This window comes from Pelophylax lessonae (assembly GCF_965119305.1).
Source record: "Pelophylax lessonae genome assembly, chromosome: 6".
Lineage (NCBI taxonomy): Eukaryota > Metazoa > Chordata > Amphibia > Anura > Ranidae > Pelophylax > Pelophylax lessonae.
In genome coordinates, this window is record NC_138773.1 from 35,850,885 (window position 1) to 35,873,321 (window position 22,437).

At 44.2% G+C, this 22,437-nt stretch overlaps 1 protein-coding gene across 2 annotated transcripts in view; it reads left to right on the forward strand.

Annotated features, from left to right (window-relative positions):
* Window positions 1-22,437, forward strand: part of CABP5 (calcium binding protein 5) — a 30,570-nt gene that overhangs the window by 4,478 nt on the left and 3,655 nt on the right. For both annotated transcript variants that reach the window (XM_082261177.1, XM_082261178.1), the window contains exons 2-4: window positions 1,768-1,914; window positions 5,653-5,683; window positions 12,821-12,964. In XM_082261177.1, the coding sequence (XP_082117303.1) occupies window positions 1,768-1,914; window positions 5,653-5,683; window positions 12,821-12,964 (322 nt within the window). The remainder of the gene's footprint in view (window positions 1-1,767; window positions 1,915-5,652; window positions 5,684-12,820; window positions 12,965-22,437) is intronic.

Sequence of the window (22,437 nt, forward strand, 5' to 3'; positions counted from 1 at the left end):
CTTTTGACTTCTTTCTTTAATAACTACATAACACAGTACTTGGACTTTTACTTTCAGTACTTGATTAGCAATTGTTTTTTCAAAACTACTGGTACTTTTACTTTCAGTACTTGAGTAGCAAAATTTTTTTAAAAAACTACTTGCAATACTTAAGTACAAAAAATGTTGAATACTTTAGTACTTCTACTCAAGTCACTTTTTGATGGAGCACCTCCACTTCTACTCAAGTCACTTTTTGATCGAGCCCTTGTACTTTTACTCAAGTATGGGTTTTGAGTAATTTATACAACTCTGCTATCTATCTATCTATCTATCTATCTATCTATCTATCTATCTATCTATCTATCTATCTATCTATCTATCTATCTATCTATCTATCTATCTATCTATCTATCTATCTATCTATCTATCTATCTGTCTATCTGTCTATCTGTCTATCTGTCTGTCTGTCTGTCTGTCTGTCTGTCTGTCTGTCTGTCTGTCTGTCTGTCTGTCTCTTTATATGCAGAATGTGGTGCAGCTGTGCATGGTAGCCAATCACCTTCTAGGTTTTAGCCCTCGTTCACACTGAAGCTATAAGTCGCAGCCTATTGCCGGCGATGGCACCGTTCCCGACTTTGTGGTGCCGCACCGATTTGCAAAAGTAGTTCCTGCGCTACGTTTGCAGATTTCGGGTGCGACTTCAATAGACATTGGTGCATGAAGCCTCACAGATGTCTTTCAAGTCGCACCCGAAGTCGTGACCTTGAAATCATGCGATTTCAGATGAAGTTGCACAATTTCAAAGCCGTGTTCATTGTGAACGAGGGCTGCTTGTCAAAGCTTCATTGTACAAGCTGAAGTTAGAAACTGATTGGTTGCTATGCACAGCTGCACCAGATTTAGTAAATCTCTCCCTATGATCTATCTATCTATCTATCTATCTATCTATCTATCTATCTATCTATCTATCTATCTATCTATCTATCTATCTAGTATAGGTCTATCTATCTATCTATCTATCTATCTATCTATCTATCTATCTATCTATCTATCTATCTATCTATCTAGTATAGGTCTATCTATCTATCTATCTATCTATCTATCTATCTATCTATCTATCTATCTATCTATCTATCTATCTATCTATCTATCTATCTATCTAGTATAGGTCTATCTATCTATCTATCTATCTATCTATCTATCTATCTATCTATCTATCTATCTATCTATCTATCTATCTATCTATCTATCTATCTATCTATCTATCGAGTGTATGCCTATCAGTGTGTCTATCTTCGGGAATTTTTTATTCCTATATACTGCATGTCTATCTATCTATCTGTCTATCTGTCTGTCTGTCTGTCTGTCTGTCTGTCTGTCTGTCTATCTATCTATCTAGTATAGGTCTATCTATCTATCTATCTATCTATCTATCTATCTATCTATCTATCTATCTATCTATCTATCTATCTATCTGTCTATCTATCTGTCTATCTGTCTGTCTGTCTGTCTGTCTGTCTGTCTGTCTGTCTGTCTGTCTATCTATCTATCTATCTATCTATCTATCTATCATAGATCTATCTATCTATCTATCTATCTATCTATCTATCTATCTATCTATCTATCTATCTATCTATCTATCTATCTATCTATCTATCTATCTATCTATCTATCTATCTATCTATCTATCTATCTATCTATCTATCTATCTATCGTAACTCCTAGCAGATCTCTCCCAGTGACATTGGATTCTGTATAATTGACTCCTCGGCTCTTCTCTCCCAGGCGGTAGGAGCGGTGTCGCGGTTTCGCCGGAAGCTTGCAGTTACAGACCCCGAGTTGGCATTACCGGTCCTGACCCTTGGCACTGGCATGCAGGGATTTGGCCCAGCTTGTATCTTCCTTCGTAAGGGCATTGCAGAGAAGCAGGGGGTGAGTAGCCGCCAATATCACCTGTATGGGGTGTGAAATGAGGAATTGTCTTCTGTGCTCGATAGAAAATCATTCTAGCTCAGTTAAGAAATGTACAATTCTCATTATAACTGTCAGCTGTTGGCTTTGGATTGGTGGGATAAGTTATATGGAACACTAGACCTTTCCAGAAGTGTCTGATAGAAGAACCGTCTGTGTTGCCTGTAGCCGCCAATATGTCCACCAGTTGTCCTCCCCACTGAAATCCTAAAAGTGTATTAGTGCAGCAATCTTACTCATTTTCCACTGCTGATTACTTGGCCCTGACGGCTTAAATGTAAAGCAAATTATTTCTGCATTATATCAGCCTGTGATGTTTTTAAAGACTGTCAGTCATATACGTTAACCGCTTGCTGACCGCATACTGTATATATATACAGCGGAAAAGCGGCTGCTCTGCGCTGGATCACGTACCTGTACATGATCCTGCACATCCAGGTCTGGGGCGTGCGATTGCCCCTGATGTTAACCCCTTCCCTGTCAGTGTCATTAGTACAGTGACAGTGCATATTTCTTTAGCCCTGATCACTGTAATAATGTCACTGGTCTGCAAAAAAAGTGTCCGATTTGTCCGCTGCAATGTCGCAGTTCCACTATAAGTCGCTGATTACCGCCATTACTAGAAAAAACGATTTTAAAAATGTAAATTCCATAAATCTATCCCATAGTTTCAAGATGCGAAAACTCTCAGGAAAACCAATCAATATACGCTTATTGGGATTTTTTTTTTTTACCAAAAACATGTAGCAGATTGTTGGCATTGGCCTAAATTGATGAAGAAATTTGATTTTTTACATTTTTGGATATTTTTTATAGCAGAAAGTAAAAAATATTGTTTTTGTTTTTTCAGAATTGACGCTATTTTTTTGTTTATAGCGCAAAAAATAAAAATCGCACAGGTGATCAAATACCACCGAAAGAAAGCTCTGTTTGTGGGGAAAAGAACAACGGTCTGTTGTAAACACAGCTGACCATTCTTCTCTCTGAAATGATCACAGAGCTCCTGTGATCCTTCTATATAGGATCACGGGTCTCTATGATCATTTCACAAGTCCCTCCCCCCATACAATTAGAAAACACCCCCTAGGCTCACACTCAACCCTTTGATCACCCATAGGTTAACCCCTTCCCTGCCAGTGTCATTATTACAGTAACAGTGCATATTTTTAGCACTGATTACTGTAGTAATGTCACTGGTCCCCCCAAAAATGTCAGTTAGGGGTCCGATCTGTCGCAGTCCCGCTAAAAATCGCAGATCTCCGCCATTACTAGTAAAAAATAAATAAATAAACAAAAATGACATAAATCTTTCCCCAAGTTTGTAGACGCGATAACTTTTGCGCAAACCAATCAAAATAAGCTTAGTGCGATTTTGTTTACCTAAAATATGTAGCAGAATACAAATTGGCCTAAAATGATGAAAAATTTTTGATTTAAAAATGTTTTTTTGTTTTTTTTTTCAGAATTGTCGCTCTTGTTTTGTTTATAGCACAAAAAATTAAAATCACACAGGTGATCAAATACCACCAAAAGAAAGCTCTATTTGTGGGAAAAGAAAGCATATCAATTTTATTTGGGTACAGGGTCGCACGACCGCGCAATTGTTAAAAAAACAATTAAAGTAAAAGTAATGTTAAAGTAAAAGTTAAGTAAAAGTAAAGTTAAAGTAAAAGTAATTCAAGTTAAAGTAACGCAGTGCCGAATCTAAAAAAATGGTCTGGTCATGAAGGGGGGGGGGGGGGGGTAAATCTTCCAGAGGGCAAATGGTTAATGCTAATTTAGATTAAAAAAATAAAAATTTGGGGTCTCCCCGTGGTAGAGGTCTAAATATGTACTCAGTGACTGCAGGCCTGGGCGGCCTCTGGTGTACTACTGTTGAGGGGCTACAACTCCCAGAATGCCCAGTCAGCACTAAACCAGAAGGTCATGCTGGGGATTGCAATCCTTATTTATTCATCCTAGTTTATTTTTATGTTTGCTTTTATATACTCTTATATTACACTTTATTTCCATAACACCCAACTTAGTGTGTGTGATTTCATATATTGAAGTAAAGACAATTATACAGTGAATGTATGGGGGGGGGGGGGGGGGGTGTAAAGGGCTGCACAAACTGTTGGCGCCTTATAAATCCTTTATAATAATAATAATAATGGGGCCCCAAACACAAAAGCCTACAGTCTAAAGGAAATAGGGGAAGGGAGATGTAAGGAGCCAATGGTCTGGAAAAGATGTAATAAGAAGAATGCATTAGGCTTGGTTCACACTTGGAGTGTGCATGCATTTCCGCATGTTTTTAGCTTATTCCTCTGCATGGTGTGTAGGGGGTCCATTCGTTTCAATGGACTACACTAAAATAATTTCTTGACTCTTCTCCAAAACCACACTGCCATGAAACGCATGGTGCCGCAGCAAAAGATGCATGGGGGTGCTATTAACCACTTCTGGACCGGAAGGATTTTCACCCCTTAATGACCAGGCCATTTTTTGCGATTCGGCACTGCGTTATTTTATTAGTGGACAATTGCGCGGTCGCGCGATGCTGTACACAAATAAAATTGATGTCCTTTTTTTTCCCCCACAAATAGAGCTTTCTCCCCCCCAGAGCAAGCAGCATTCAAAGGGGGCACTGGTGCCTACTAGTTCCTAAGCCTAGATCTATGCATCTATAAAACACATAAAGCCACGGCTTGGCCCTGCCCCCCGCTCTCTCAGGTGAGTATTATGGGTGCTGAGGGGGGGGGGGGGTCGGGGTGCTGCACACAGAATGTTTTTTACCTCTATGCAGAGAATGCATGAAGGTAAAAATCCTTCAGTCTTTACAACCACTTTAAGGTGAAGAAAAAAAAGGGGGAAAAATGCACTGGGACGCATAAAAAATGAACTGCAATGCATAAAAAAACGCCAAAAATGCGCATGCAGAAACGCCTCTGGACTGTTTCTATGGCGTGAACCGGACCTAAAAGCTGACGTTTATTCTGCTTATATTTTGACTTCCCTGGTTCTATGTGGGCCGCACCAGCAAGTTTAGTTGCCTTCAAAGACTAGATGTTAAGAGCTACCCAACCCCCCCCCCCCCCCCTCCTTCAGATGTCAAGAGCCTCCCCCAACCGTCAGAAGTCAAGAGTGCCCCGCCCTCTCCATACATCACAGTGCACCCCACTTATCTGCTACTGAGAAGCTGGGAAGCAGAAGTGCAGGGTCTGGAGGAGGACCAGAGGAGGCGCAGGATTGGTAGGAGAAGTTCTATCCTCCCTTTTGCTGACAACTGCTGGGACAGGGGCAGAGACGAGCCTCTTTTTGGCTGCACAGAGAAGCGCAGGATCTGGCGAAGGAGTTCTGTCCTCTCTGCTGCCAACTGCCGAGACAAGGTGGGGGCAGAGGGGAGGGGGGTACCGCAGCTGCAGGAGAGGTGTGAGGGCCACATAAAATGACCTGGCATGTTTGACACATGTGGCCTAGATGATGTTGGATGTCCTCCGGACAGGCAATGAGGCAGGCTCTATCTGACTTGCTGCATCTTCTAATGTACGTTGTGAGAAGCTCAGTGTGCAGTGAAATCACAGTAAGCTTTGCAGTGCAGGAAAGCTGCTGGATACTTGTTGGACACTTTGTAGCAATCTTTATACCCAGGGATTGATGAATGTCTGTGTGTAGCGATCTGCTTTCCTTTTCTCATAGTCTTCCCTTTTTTCACAGTATCGGGAGTTGGGAACAGACGAGATTGAAGGTAAAAATAATTTCTGTGATTGTGTACCCCTTAGCACTGCATTTTCTAGGCGCGCTGGGTTACAGCAGGGCAACGTCTATTGGACGTCCCCATACTTCAATGTATGATAAATCACACTATTTGTGACAATGTAACACATGGAGCATGCAGTGTGGCATGCTCTAGTACAGACGCATTAATATCTACTGTATAGTATATGCATTGTATAGTATATGCATACTGTATAGTATATGCATTGTATAGTATATTCATACTGTATAGTATATGCATTGTATAGTATATTCATACTGTATAGTATATTCATACTGTATAGTATATGCATACTGTATAGTATATGCATTGTATAGTATATGCATACTGTATAGTATATGCATTGTATAGTATATTCGTACTGTATAGTATATGCATTGTATAGTATATTCATACTGTATGGAATATGCATACTGTATAGTATATGCATTGTATAGTATATTCGTACTGTATAGTATATGCATTGTATAGTATATTCGTACTGTATAGTATATGCATTGTATAGTATATTCATACTGTACAGTATATGCATTGTATAGTATATTCATACTGTACAGTATATGCATTGTATAGTATATTCATACTGTATAGTATATGCATTATATAGTATATTCATACTGTATAGTATATGCATTGTATAGTATATTCATACTGTATAGTATATGCATACTGAATAGTATATGCATTGTATAGTATATTCATACTGTATAGTATATGCATTGTATAGTATATGCATTGTATAGTATATGCATACTGTATAGTATATGCATTGTATAGTATATGCATACTGTATAGTATATGCATTGTATGGTATATGCATACTGTATAGTATATGCATTGTATAGTATATGCATACTGTATAGTATATGCATTGTATGGTATATGCATACTGTATAGTATATGCATTGGGGTGCCATGCTAAGCAATTGGCATCACACATATATACTCCATACGTTGCCATGTGCTAAGGTCCCATGTGATAATGTGTGATCTATGGTAGCTTGTTGTTGGGTCAATTTCAGGTTGGCTGTAGTGGGTTAATGGCAGCTTGACTCTAGCCTGATTAATTCCAACCGAGCATTTGATACAAAAAACAATAAATCCTAATCCAAGTTTACCTTTAGGATGATCCGTTCACACCAGGGCCGGATCTAGGGGGGGTCCCCCCACCCCAGATTTTAGTTGAGCCCCATAGGTCTCTGAGGGTGCATCCACTGATCCATGAGTCATATGGGGGGAAATTATGTAAGAGGGCATTTTGATGGGGACACAGGATGTAAGGGGGACTCTGATGAGGACATCTGATGTAAGGGGGACTCTATTGGGGACATCTGATGTAAGGGGGACTCTGATGGGGACACCGTATATAAGGGGGACTCTGATGAGAACACCTGATATAAGGGGGACTCTGATGAGGTCACCTGATATAAGGGGGACTCTGATGGGGACACCTGATATAAGTGGGACTCTGATGGGGACACCTGATATAAGGGGGACTCTGATGGGGACACCTGATATAAGGGGGACTCTGATGGGGACACCTGATATAAGGGGGACTCTAATGAGGGCACCTGATATAAGGAGCACTCTGATGGGGACACCTGATGTAAGGAGCACTCTGATTAGGACACCTAATGTAAGGGGTCTCTCTGATAAGGACACCTAATGTAAGGGGGCACTCTGATGGGGACACCTAATGTAAGGGGGCACTCTGATGGGGACACCCAATGTAAGGGGGACACCTGGTGTAAGGGAGCACTCTTATGGGGACACCTAATGTAAGGGGGCACTCTGAAGGGGACACCCAATGTAAGGGGGACACCTGGTGTAAGGGAGCACTCTGATGGGGACACCTGATGTAAGTGGGCACTCTGATGGGGACACCTGATGTAAGGGTGCACTCTGATGGGGACCCTGATATAATGAGGGCACTCTGATCGGAATCTTGATTTAAGGGGGCACTCTGATGAGGACCCTGATGCAATGGGGTACTGATGGGGACCCTAATTTAGGAGGGGACTCTGATGGGGACCCTGATGCAAGGGGGCACTTTAATAGGGATCCTGATGTAAATGGAGACTCTGATGGGTGCTCCTGATGAAATGAGAGACTCCAATAAGGATGAAAAGGGGGACTCTGATAGGTACTTCTGATGTAAAGGGGGACTCTGATAGGGAGACCTGATAAAAGGGGATAATCATCCTAATCTAAAACCAGCCTAGCGTTTCCCAGGTCGTGACAGACTGTCAGTGACACACAGTGTTACCATTGTGCCCCCTGACTTTTCCTTACTGCACCCCCAGATCCTATTGTCTAGATCTGGCCCTGGCTCACACTATGTGGGTGTGATGGAGCTCATGCCTTTCCACGTATCCTATGTAGGGCAGCCCATTAATTTCAATCATTCATTTCAGTTACTGATCCTTTTTCACAATTGTGTGACAATGTGCCGCAGCACCATGCATTTTGGTGCACACAGAAACGTGTGCGGCAGCGGGTACATGGGGGTGTCATTAAAAATGAATGTCACCGCTGTGCATCTTCTAGAGGAGAGAACATTGCTTGCAATTTAGCACGCGCTCCCGACACGCACAAATGTAAATGTAGGCTTAGTGCACAGTGACATGATCTGTATACACAGAGATAAAGGCAGCTAAAGTTATATTTCAATCCAAATTTTACCTGGAAATGTTAAGTTTGACCCCGCCACTCCTGATCCTCTTTGGTCATTAAAGGTGACAGGCAGTCATACTAACCAATAAATAAGCTTGAGAATGGAAATGGGGCAGGGCCAAGCTTGGCTTTCAAAAGAAATGCAGAGATTTGCAGGTAACTTCAGCTGCCTGGATCTGGTTAGAAGAAGATGTGTGCTGAGAGTGCGCACAATGAGCGCTCCTGGCACACTGACCGAGCTGTCACTGACAGCTGTCAGTTAAGCCTTCTGATTGGGGGTCAGCTGGATGGCCTCCTAATCATGTGACTGCTATGAGAGCCAACCACAGCAGTCACATGATTCAGACACCCTGCAGCCTCCTAAGCATTAAAGCCCACTTAAAGGGCCTCCAGGGGGCAGCGTGGCCTTTGTATCATGTGACTGCAGTGGTTGGCTCTCACCTGATCAGTATCCAGTCCCACTAGCTCCTGGTCAAAAGCCTTGACCAAAGTCAGCGTGCTCTGAGCACACTAGGGTTGCCACCTCATTCTTTTATACCAGGACACATGTGAATTACACAGGTTCTGAGGCTTATTTAATGCACATAGGGCACTAAATGAGTTTAATTACCACCTTAATCAGCCACAGAACCTATATAATTCATATGTGTCCTGGTTTAAAGGGATGAGGTGACAGCCCTAGAGCACACAGTGAGCACGCTCTCAGCACACTCACGGCACACATTAACTTTGGGCATTAATTCCCACCTCTCTTGCTGCATTATACACTGCTCAAAAAATGAAAGGAACACTTTGAAAACACATCAGATCTCAATGGGGAAAATCTCATGCTGGATATCTATACTGGTATGGACTGGGTAATGTGTTAGGGTCTATACTGGTATGGACTGGGTAATGTGTTAGGGTCTATACTGGTATGGACTAGGTGATGTGTTGGGATCTATACTGGTATGGACTGGGTAATGTGTTAGGATCTATACTGGTATGGAATGGGTAATGTGTTAGGATCTATACTGGTATGGACTGGGTAATGTGTTAGGATCTATACTGGTATGGACTGGGTAATGTGTTAGGATCTATACTGATATGGACTGGGTAATGTGTTAGGATCTATACTGGTATGGACTGGGTAATGTGTTAGGGTCTATACTGGTATGGACTAGGTGATGTGTTGGGATCTATACTGGTATGGACTGGGTAATGTGTTAGGATCTATACTGGTATGGAATGGGTAATGTGTTAGGATCTATACTGGTATGGACTGGGTAATGTGTTAGGATCTATACTGGTATGGACTGGGTAATGTGTTAGGATCTATACTGATATGGACTGGGTAATGTGTTAGGGTCTATACTGGTATGGACTGGGTAATGTGTTAGGGTCTATACTGGTATGGACTAGGTGATGTGTTGGGATCTATACTGGTATGGACTGGGTAATGTGTTAGGATCTATACTGGTATGGAATGGGTAATGTGTTAGGATCTATACTGGTATGGACTGGGTAATGTGTTAGGATCTATACTGGTATGGACTGGGTAATGTGTTAGGATCTATACTGATATGGACTGGGTAATGTGTTAGGATCTATACTGGTATGGACTGGGTAATGTGTTAGGATCTATACTGGTATGGACTGGGTAATGTGTTAGGATCTATACTGGTATGGACTGGGTGATGTGTTAGGATCTATACTGGTATGGACTGGGTGATGTGTTAGGATCTATACTGGTATGGACTAGGTAATGTGTTAGGATCTATACTGGTATAGACTGGGTAATGTGTTAGGATCTATACTGGTATGGAATGGGTAATGTGTTAGGATCTATACTGGTATGGAATGGGTAATGTGTTAGGATCTATGCTGGTATGGACTGGATAATATGTTAGGATCTATACTGGTATGGACTGGGTAATGTGTTAGGATCTATATTGGTATGGACTGGGTAATGTGTTAGGATCTATACTGGTATGGACTGGGTAATGTGTTAGGATCTATAGTGGTATGGACTGGGTAATGTGTTAGGATCTATACTGGTATGGACTAGGTAATGTGTTAGGATCTATACTGGTATGGACTGGGTAATGTGTTAGGAAGGAAAGGATGCCACATCTTTTGATAGAAATGAAAATTATCACCCTACAGAGGGCTGAATTCAAAGACACCCTGAAAATCAAAGTGAAAAAATGATGCAGCAGGCTAGTCCATTTTGCTGAAATTTCATTGCAGCGACTCAGAATGGTCCTCAGTAGTTTGTATGGCCCCCACGTGCTTGATTGCATGACTGACAACATCGGGGCATGATCCTAATGAGACGACGGATGGTGTCCTGGGGTATTTCCTCCCAGATCTGGACCAGGGCATCACTGAGCTCCTGAACAGACTGAGGTGCAATCTGGCGGCGTCGGATGGACTAAAACATAATGTCCCAGAGGTGTTCTATTGGATTTAGGTCAGGCGAGCATGGAGGCCATTCAATGGTATCAATTACCTTCATCCTCCAGGAACTGGCTGTATACTCTCACCACATGAGGCCGGGCATTGTTGTGCACCAGGAGAAGCCCAGGACCCACTGCACCAGCGTAGGGTCTGACAATGGGTCCAAGGATTTCATCCCAATACCTAATGGCAGTCAGGATGCCATTGTCTAGCCTGTAGAGGTCTGTGCGTTCCTCCATGGATATGCCTCCCCTGACCATCACTGACCCACCACCAAACCGGTCACGCTGAACAAAGTTACAGGCAGCATAATGTTATCTGTGGCTTCTCAAGACCCTTTTACATCTGTCACATGTGCTCAGGGTGAACCTTCTCTCATCTGTGAAAAGCACAGGATGGCAGTGGCGGGCTTGAAAATTCTGGTGATCAATGGCAACTGCCAATCCAGGTCCATGGTGTCGGGCAGTGGGCACAGGGCCCAGTAGAGGACATTGGGCCCTCAGGTCACCCTCATGAAGTCTGTTTCTTACTGTTTGGTCAGAGACATTCACACCAGTGTCCTGCTGGAGGTCATTTTGTAGGGCTCTGGCAGTGCACAAAGGAGCAGATACCGGTCCTGCTGATGGGTTAAGGACTTTCTACAGCCCTGTCCAGCTCTCCGAGAGTAACTGCCTCCTGGAATCTCCTCCATGCTCTTGAGACTGTGCTGGGAGACATAGCAAACCTTCTGGCAATGTCATGTATTGATGTGCCATCCCGGAGGAGTTGGACTGCCTGTGCAACCTCTATAGGGTCCAGGTATGGGTTCATGCTACCAGTAGTGCCGCTGACCCTAGCCAAATGCAAAACTAGAGAAAAACAGTCAGAAAAGATGAGTAGGGAGAAAAAGTGGCAGTGGCCTCCACCTGTAAACCATTCCTGTTTTGGAGGTCTTCTCATTGTTGCCCATCTAGTGCACCTCTTGTTAATTTAATTAACAGCAAGGCTGCTGAAACCTATTAACAACCCCCTCTGCTACTTAACTGACAGATCAATATCTCAGGAGTTTAATTGACTTGATGCTATACTCTGATTAAAAAGTGTTCCTTTAATTTTTTTGTTGAGCAATGTTTATGTGTTATTCAGTGGGCAAGAAACGATCCAGAAACTAGAAGGCAACTCAGGCTGCCAGCTCTGTATAGTAATGTTGGCCTCTGGCTATATATTGTGGCAGGGGTGGGCAGAAATATTTCTGATCTTGCATTTCTCCTTTAAAGCTGAACTTTAAATTCATTCCTCAATGGCCACAAAGGATTTCATTAAAGTAGAACTATAGGCACAAAACTTTTCTTTTCATTTTGGATAGAGTAAGGAAGGTTATACCACCTGTCAGATTTTTTTTTTTTTTCGCCATCTGTGTCCCTTTGCAGGGATTTCGCTTCACTTCCTGTCCCATAGCCAAACAGGAAGTGCGAGGAAATCCCTTCAAATGAAAGGAATCCCTTAGGGCCCCCAGGGTCAGCAGAACTAGTGTCCCCATTGGAAGATTTCCCCTCTATTTCTTTTCTGGGGACAACCCAAAATGTGGGTTTTTACTTTCACTTTCAATGATAATGGTAAACAGGACAAATAGAGAGGGGGGAATCTCCTTAGTGGGGGCACAGACAGCAAAACACCCGACAGGTGTTCTTATCTATCCCCACTCTATCCAAAATTTAAAACAAAGTTTTGCCTTTAGTTATACTTTAACTTTGTGTGCACCAAATGCCTTTGCAAATCCAGATATTACTTTGTAAAAGTAACAGTGCCATTATCACTAGAGTAGGGCTGTGAGAGGAACCAAATAGGCTCCACCCACTAAAGAAAACTACAGGAGGGGGCGGAGACAAGACCAGGTACCATGCAGAAGGGGAGTGAGCAGCAGGGAGCGGTCTGTATTGCAGGGAACTCCTGCACAGATCAGGAAGGAATACACAGAGCAGACCATCTCACCGGAGTCTCTCTTCCCCTATGCAGAGCTCCGAGATGCCTTTGTAGAGTTTGACAAGGACAAAGATGGCTTCATCACCTGCAAGGACCTCGGCAACCTGATGAGGATTATGGGATACATGCCGACGGAGATGGAGCTGATCGAGTTATCGCAGCAGATCAACATGAATCGTGAGTGCTGGGAGGGGGGGGGCACCGGGGGGGGGGGCACCGGGGGGGGGGGGGGGCGCCCAATGTACACCCACCTTCTACCCGGGGTCATGCTTTTAAGGTGTAGTATAATTTGCTTCTATTTCACCTTCCCTGGTCCCCCCCCCCATCTACATAATAACTATTTTAACCACTCCATTACCGGGCACTTTTACCCCCTTCCTGCCCAGGACACTTTTCAGCTTTTAGCACTGTCACATTTTGAATGACAATTACTCAGACAAGCAACACTGTGCCCACATGACATTTTTTTTTTTTTTGAGCCAGATAGAGCTTCTTTTTGGTGGTATTTTATCATCACTACTGGGGTTTTAAGTTTTTTGCTAAATAAACAACAAGTCCCGAAAAGTTTGTGTAACAAAATTTTGCAAATAAGTAATTTTTTTTCTTCTTCACTAATGGGCACTTGTAGGTGGCACTGATAGGCGGCATTGATAGGCTGCACTGATACACACTTATAGGTGACACTGATAGGGCACTTGAGGCTGCACTAATGGTCACTTATAGGTGGCAATAATAGGGCACTTATAGGCGGTACTGATAGGGCACTGATAGGCTGCATTGATGGGCTGCACTGATGGACACTTATAGACGGCAGTGATAGGGCACTTATAGGCTGCACTGATGGACACTTGTAGGCAGCACTGATAGGTGGCACTGATAGGCTGCACTGATGGCCCCCTTAGGCTGCACTGATAGGGCACTTATAGGCGGCATTGATAGGGCACTTATAGGCTGCACTGATGGGCACTAATAGGTGGAACTTATAGGCAGCACTCATAGGCTGCGCTGATGGGCACTTTTAGGTGGCACTTATAGGCTTCGCTGATAGGCACTGATAGGCAGCACTGATGGGCTCTTATATGTGGCACTAGCAGGCTGCACTGATAAGCGGCACTGATGGGCTCTTATATGTGGCACTAATAGGCTGCACTGATGGGCACTGATAGGCAGCACTGATGGGCTCTTATTTGTGGCACTTATAGGCTGCACTGATGGGCACTGATAGGCGGCACTGATGGGCTCTTATATGTGGCACTCATAGGCTGCACTGATGGGCACTGATAGGCGGCTCTGATGGGCTCTTATATGTGGCACTCATAGGCTGCATTGATGGGCACTGATAGGCGGCACTGATGGACACTGATTGGGACTGTTGAGGCTGCCCTGATTAGCAGTGTAAACGTTGTGCTGATAGGCTTGCCAGTTGATGGCTCTCCTTTCCTCACACAGACACAGCGTGGGAGGAAAGGAATGCTGATAACTGGCAAGTCTGTTTACATGTGATCAGCAGTAATTGGACACAGCTGATCACATGGTAAAGGGCACTGTGATTGGCCCTTTACCACAACCTGTGATAAGCTGTGTCCGAAGTCCAAAGTCGCAGAGCACGTCGGATGCGCACACCAGGGAGCGCACGGGAGGCAACCATCCATGGACGCCCTCCCAGAACTGCACTTTATCTGTCATTTGGCTATAGTGTGGTCGTGAAGGTGTTAAATAAAATCATTCTGTTTTGATTACATATATTATTATAGAGCCAGTAATGTCATCACTGGGCCTCTGTGCTTCTATATGCAATGCAGGCAGATCATGGCTGGTGAGAGGGGGCAGCAATGTGCTGTACATAGCTTCATGAGGACATAACAGCACCCTGTCTCAGTACTCTTCTCAGGACTCTGGAGCCCTCAGCCTTTATACAAGCAATGGAAGCAGTTATGCAAATACCAAAATGCTTTAATGGATAAGTGGGTGTCAGTCTGGAGAAGTTGGCGTTCCTAGGCGGGCTGTATTTACATAGGGAACACCTACAGGTGATGATGAGCCTCCATGATTGAAAGAACTGAGCCAGGGACAGTTAGACAGGTGAGGGAAGGGCTAGGGGTCTCCAAGGGGTCTCAAAACTTTCTCCAAACTTTCTAAACAAAGGGCCAGTTTACTGTCCTGCAGACTTTAGAGGGGCCAGACTATGGCCATTGTGAGTGGAAAAGGTCCTGACGTCAGTGGAAAAACACAATGCCCCATTGTTGGCATCAGTGGGAGGAATTTTACCCCATCGTTGGCATCAGTGGGAGAAATTGTACTCCATTGTTAGTGTCAGTGGGAGGAAATTGACCCCATCGTTGGTGGAAGGAAATTGACCCCATCGTTGGTGTCAGTGGGAGGAAATTTTACCCCATCGTTGGCGTCAGTGGGAGGAATTTTACCCCATTGTTGGTGTTGGTGGAAGGAAATTTCCCCCATCGTTGGTGTCAGTTGGAGGAATTTGCCCCATCGTTGGTGTCAGTTGGAGGAATTTGCCCCATCGTTGGTGTCAGTGGGAGGAATTTTACCCCATCCTTGGCATCAGTGGGGGGGGGAAGTTTACCCCATCGTTGGTGTCAGTGGGAGGAAATTTTACCCCATTGCTGGTGTTAGTGGGAGGACTTTTACCCCATCGTTGGCGTCAGTGGGATAAATTTCACCCCATTGTTGGCAGGAGGAAATTTACCCTATCGTTGGTGTCAGTGGGAGGAATTTTACCCCATCGATGGCATCAGTGGTGGGAAATTTACCCCATCGTTGGTGTCAGTTGGAGGAATTTGCCCCATCGTTGGTGTCAGTGGGGGGGGGGGGGAATTTTACCCCATCATTGGCGTCAGTGGGAGGAATTTTACCCCATCGTTGGCATCAGTGGGAGGAATTTCACCCCATCGTTGGCATCAGTGGGGGGAGGGGGGGATTTACCCTATCGTTGGTGTCAGTGGGAGGAAATTTACCCCATTGTTGGCCTCAATGAGAGGAAGTTTACCCCATCGTTGGCATCAGTGGGGGGGGGGGAGTTTACCCCATTGTTGGCGTTAGTGGGAGGAATTTTACCCCATCATAGATGTCTATGGGAGAAATTGTGCCTCTTCATTGGTGTCATTGGAGGAACTATGCCTCATTGGTTCTATCATTAGGAGGAATTATGCCCCATTATTAGTGTCACCTCGCCCCATTATTGGTTTCCTTGGGAGAAATAGTCCCCCATCATTGCTGCCATTGGGAGAAATTCTGCCTCTTAATTGGTGTCAGTGGGGGAAATTACTCCCCATTGTTGGTATCAGTGGATAAAATAGTGCCCAAAGGGCCAGATAAAAGCAAGCAAAGAGCCATATCTGGCCCCTAGCTACAGTTTGGAGACCACTGGGCTCGATGTCCTCCTGCCAGGAAATGAGGCAGCAATAGTTCATTATAGTTGAATGTAACATAATAGTTATATAAAAAAAAATCCTTGGTGTTTATCAGCAACCACATTATTTCTCGTTAGTTTTCACATTGTTACATTGACACAACATGCGTTATGTGCGTTCTTGCACTGCCGTGCCATTCATTCTACATAACCCTCCGTCACACCTTGCTGGCAGACCCTGTGTTGTAGCGCGGCACGTAACACCAACTCACTAACATGTGCTGTAAGGAACACTAAATGGACAATTTTGGTGTGCTTTGGTGCATTAGGGCCTATTCAGTGCAGAGCATTGTGGGAGTGCGTGCGTTAACGGGCATGATACCCAAACACCCATTATTGCACACTACATGTGTAAGTTTGTTGCAGTGCCCTTTATTTTGAATGATGCACTCTGGCCATGGGGTTCCAATTCACGTGTTCTGCAGTACACCAGAATGCACAGTCACGCACCTATGTGTGTTGTGGTGCGATGTGTTGTCAAAAATGCTGCATGTCCATTTTTTGGGATGTTGTAGTGCATCAACAGCCTATTCTAGATTGTAAGCTCTAATGAAAGGGCCCCCTGATTCCTCCTGTATTGAATTGTATTGTAACTGTACTGTCTGCCCCCATGTTGTACAGCGCTGTGCAAACTGTTGGCGCTATATAAATCCTGTATAATAATAATAATTTTATTTTATGCACATTAAGACCGCCAACCGCAGATTTACTGCAGCAGGCAGCCTCTCCTGCGCAAACCGACGTAGCCCTATGTCGGTCGCACGCATGGTGCTTGGGGGCGAGCGAGCGATCCCGCCCCCACTAGGCAGCGGGAATGGCGATACACAGGGCTGCCCGCCGCAGATATACAGCAGCAGGCTGGCTCGGCTGCGCAAACCAACGTATAAGTACGTCAGTTCGCGAGAGCACTCCATTGGGCCGGCGGGGTGCACGCCCCTATTAGGCAGCATGGAAGCCGATCCACGGGGCCAGCGGCTGCAATTGCCGCCGGACACCCGCGATCGTTCCCCGCTGAGAGAGAAGAACGGTCGGCTGTTGTAAACACATCTGACCGATCTCTCTGAAATGATTACAGAGTGCCTGTGATCCTTCTATATAGAAACACAGGTCTCTATGATCATTTTACAAGCCATGCCCCCATACAGTTAGAAAACACTCCCTAGGCTCAAACTTAACCCTTTGATCACCCCTAGGTTAACCCCTTCCCTGCCAGTGTCATTATTACAGTAGCTGCATATTTTTAGCACTGATTACTGTAGTAATGTCACTGATCCCCCATAAAGTGTCAAAAATGTCAGTTAGGGTCCGATCTGTCCGCCGCAATGTTGCTGTCCCACTTAAAATCGCTGATCGCCGCCATTACTAGTAAAAAAAAATGACATAAATCTTTTCCCTAGTTTGTAGAAGTAATAACTTTTGCGTAAACCAATCAAAATACACTTATTGCGAATTTTTTTTTTTTATCAGAAATATGAATCAGAATACAAATTGGCCTAAAATGATGAAAAAATTAGATTTTTACATTTTTTTTATTGGGAATGTCATATAGCAGAAAGTGAAAAATATTGTTTTTTTTTTTCAGAATTGTCGCTCTTTTTTTGTTTATAGCGCAAAAAAATAAAAGTCACACAGGTGATCAAATATCACCAAAAGAAAGCTCCATTTGCGGGAAAAAAAAGGACATCAATTTTTTTTTATGTACAGCGTTGCACTACCGCGCAATTTTCAGTTAAAATAACGCAGTGCAGAATCACAAAAAATGGGCTGGTCATTAAGGGGGAAAATCCTTCCGGTCCAGAAGTGGTTAAGTAGCCTTCTTTAAAGCCATGCATGTTAAGGATCAGATCTTTGCGTGTTGTGAATGGTTGCAAAATCGCAGGCTTTCCCGACATGCACAGAAACGTGCTGCCCTTTAGCAGGCGCACAACGGCACTGTTAATTTTTAATTGGCACTCCCATGCATGTACAATGCACTTACAGCACCATGTGGTTCGGTACATTTTAAAAAAAGTGTCAGGGACTTCTTTTCTGTGTTTCCCATGGGTAGGGGACTAAAAATAAGTTTGCTTCCCTACACACAATATGTGGAAATGCGCAAAAAAATGTGCCCAAGCTTGCTTGCAGCTGTAGGTGTAACTCAAACCAAACAACCGGAATAAAATCCCCTGCAAAGATATTTAGAAATTTCATGATATTATTTATAAATATATTTCATATATATTTTCACCTAATATTCACCCAATGTTCACCCAGGATTCACTGATTTTTCCATTATTCTCTTGCTGAACGCGCTATAGCGGAATAATGGCTACAGCGCCTTTCCCACATTTCCAGGAGGGCGTCTACTGATGTCCTCTGAGAACGAGCTTCCTGTGCGCCCCCTGGTGCGCATATCGGGAAGACTCTGTGATTGCTGTGTGCCTAGGACACAGCGCATCACAAATTGGGGTAAAGGGCCAATCACAGCGACCCTTTACCATGTGATCAGCTGTGTCCAATCATAGCTGATCACATGTGAACACACTTTCTGGTAATTGGCAGTACGTTCCTCATGTGCTGTCAGTGTGAGGAGAGGAGAGCCGGTAACCGGAAAGTGTCCTGATTATGAGTGCAGCCCCATCAGTGTCCATCAGTGCTAATCAGTGTCCATCAGTGCCCATCACTACTGCCTATCAGTGCCACATATCATTGCTCATCAGTGCTACCTATCAGTGCCCATCAGTGCTGCAGATCAGTGCAGCCTTATTAGTGACTCCTCATTAGTGCCCATCAGTACTGCCTATCAGTGCCCATCAGTGCCACCTGTCAGTGCCGCCCATCAGTGCCGCCTTTCAGTGCCCATCAGTGCCGCAGATCAGTGCAGCCTTATCAGTGCCTCCTCATCAGTGCCCATCAGTACTGTCTATCAGTGCCCATCAGTGCCACCTGTTAGTGCCCATCAGTGCCACCTATCAGTACCCATCAGTGCCACCTATCAGTGCCCATTAGTGCTGCCTGTCAGTGCCCATCAGTTTTGCATATAAGTGCAGCCTCATCAGTGCCCATCAGTGCCGCAGATCAGTGCAGCCTTATCAGTGCCTCCTCATCAGTGCCCATCAGTACTGTCTATCAGTGCCCATCAGTGCCATCCATCAGTGCCACCTGTTAGTGTCTGTCAGTGCCGCCTATCAGTACCCATCAGTGCTGCCTATCATTGCCCATTAGTGCTGCCTATCAGTGCTCATCAGTTTCCCATATCAGTGCAGCCTCATCAGTGCTGCCTATTAGTGCCGCATATCAGTTCAACCTCATCAGTACCCATCAGTGCTGCCTCATCAGTACTCATCAGTGCTGCCTCATCAGTACTCATCAGTGCTGCCTCATCAGTACCCATCAGTGCAACCTATCAGCGCCCATCATTGCAACCTATCAGTGCACTTGAGTGTAGGAGAATAATTACTTATTTGCAAAATATTATAACCTATAAAACTTTTTTTTTTTTTCAAAATTTTTGGTCTTTTTTTATTTCTCAAAATAATAAAAAATCCAGTAGTAATTAAATACCACCAAAAGAAAGCTCTATTTGGGTGAAAAAAATGATAAAAATGTCATATAGATACAGTGTTGCATGACCGCGCAATTGTCATTCAAAGTGTGACAGCGCTGAAAGCTGAAAATTGGCCTGGGCAGGAAGGGGGTGAAAGTGCCTGGTATTGAAGTGGGTATAAACTGTGTGAATCTTAAGTAAAAATTTGGATTAATGGGCCCATACATTCCCAGCAAGGGCTGCTAGGGGTCAATGCTTATATGCTGTAGTATAGGTTTTTGGCTTAATGCTGAATTCTTTCTGAATTCTGTTTCTGATTGGTTGGCCAAGGTCATTTAACTACAAAAACATAAAAGTAACTTTTTAAGATATCACATCTCTACTGTGACCGAGCTTGTTATGAATAACAAAACCCTTTAGTCATTTCACCAGACTTCCAATAATAGCTTCAGCATTATCCTAAAGGCGGGTGTCACCAATAACCACGCCCCCAATTCTACAAATGTATGAAAAAAGCGACAATACAATGTTAAAACTTTAAATTGATGGAGTAATTCATTTTTTTTTGGTTAGGAGAAGATCATGTAAAGTCTATCTCAAATTCTCATGTGATCATTCTTAGCCTGTGCATTGGGAGCTGGTGGTTAGAGGATGTGACAGGGAGCACAGACCCCACCCCTGAGGATCGCAGAGAGCAAGTTTCTGCCTGTACATGGAATGGCTACCATTAGAACAAGGGATAATTGGATATTCATTTTATTTTTATTTTTCATGTTAATTGGGTTTCCCACACATCTGTGCAGACGTGTTCTCCTGTGTCCTGTCACATAGCTTCCGTACTTTCTGCCTCACTGACTGGGAACGACCATAGAGATAAGAAATTCTGACTATTTGCTGGCATTAGTTTGCTGCATGCATATTTCTCCCAAGACAGGTTATATTTTCATAGAAGCAGCCAGTCAGGTTAAAATAACACTGAGCACATCCTAAACATGGTCAAATAAAAAGGGACATTCTAAGCCCCGCCCATAAGGAACACAAGTGTCACTTTTAGTGTGATATGTTTTAAGCTGCAATTGCCAAACTATGATAAATCCTGCTTTTATGAACCCTAAATAGCTTACTCTGATTTTACTGCACACTGTGAGCTTCTCATTACGGTAGAGTCTGCTTCATTTCTAACTGGAGGCTGGAGGACATTCAGCATCATCTATCCTTTCCTCCTCAACCAGACTGTCCCTGGCCTGATCATTCACTGAATTGCAGTTCTTTCAATCATGGAGGCCAGGGCTTTCTTTAAGGCAGGGCAAAAGGGGAAGCTGCCCCGGGCCCAGTCATTGTTGTGGGGCCCAAAGTAGCTGCCCCTTTGGCCCACACTGCCTGAAAATATTTGATAAGTGGATTTGGGAGTGCCCAAGAACATGTTTATCCAGGGTCAAATCGATATTAAAGATGGCCCTGATGGAGGCTCAGCATCACGTCGTTATTGCAAGCGTCTATGATTAAGTGATCTTTGGTACATACGCAAATTAACCAGCTCCTCTATATTACCCCCTGCTCCTCCATATTACCCCCGGCTCCTCCATATTACACCCAGCTCCTCTATATTACACCCGGTTCCTCTATATTACTCCCGGCTCCTCTATATCACACCCGGCTCCTCTATATCACACCCGGCTCCTCTATATTACATCCGGTTCCTCTATATTATACCCGGCTCCTCTATATTATACCCGCTCCTCTATATAACCCCCAGCTCCTCTATATTACACCCGGCTCCTCTATATTACACCCGGCTCCTCTATATTACACCCGGCTCCTCTATATTACACCCGGCTCCTCTATATCACACCCGGCTCCTCTATATTACACCCGGCTCCTCTATATTACACCCAGCTCCTCTATATCACACCCGGCTCCTCTATATTACACCCGGCTCCTCTATATTACATCCGGTTCCTCTATATTATACCCGGCTCCTCTATATTATACCCGCTCCTCTATATAACCCCCAGCTCCTCTATATTACACCCGGCTCCTCTATATTACACCCGGCTCCTCTATATTACACCCGGCTCCTCTATATTACACCCAGCTCCTCTATATCACACCCGGCTCCTCTATATTACACCCGGCTCCTCTATATTACACCCAGCTCCTCTATATCACACCCGGCTCCTCTATATTACACCCGGCTCCTCCATATTACACCCAGCTCCTCTATATTACACCCAGCTCCTCTATATTACACCCGCTCCTCTATATTACACTCGCTCCTCTATATTACACCCGGCTCCTCTATATATTACACCCGGCTCCTCTATATTACCCCCAGCTCCTCTATATTACACCCGGCTCCTCTATATTACACCCGGCTCCTCTATATTACACCCGGCTCCTCTATATATTACACCCGGCTCCTCTATATCACACCCGGCTCCTCTATATTACACCCGGCTCCTCTATATTACACCCAGCTCCTCTATATCACACCCGGCTCCTCTATATTACACTCGCTCCTCTATATTACACCCGGCTCCTCTATATTACACCCGGCTCCTCTATATATTACACCCGGCTCCTCTATATTACACCCGGCTCCTCTATATTACCCCCAGCTCCTCTATATTACACCCGGCTCCTCTATATTACCCCCAGCTCCTCTATATTACACCCGGCTCCTCTATATTACAC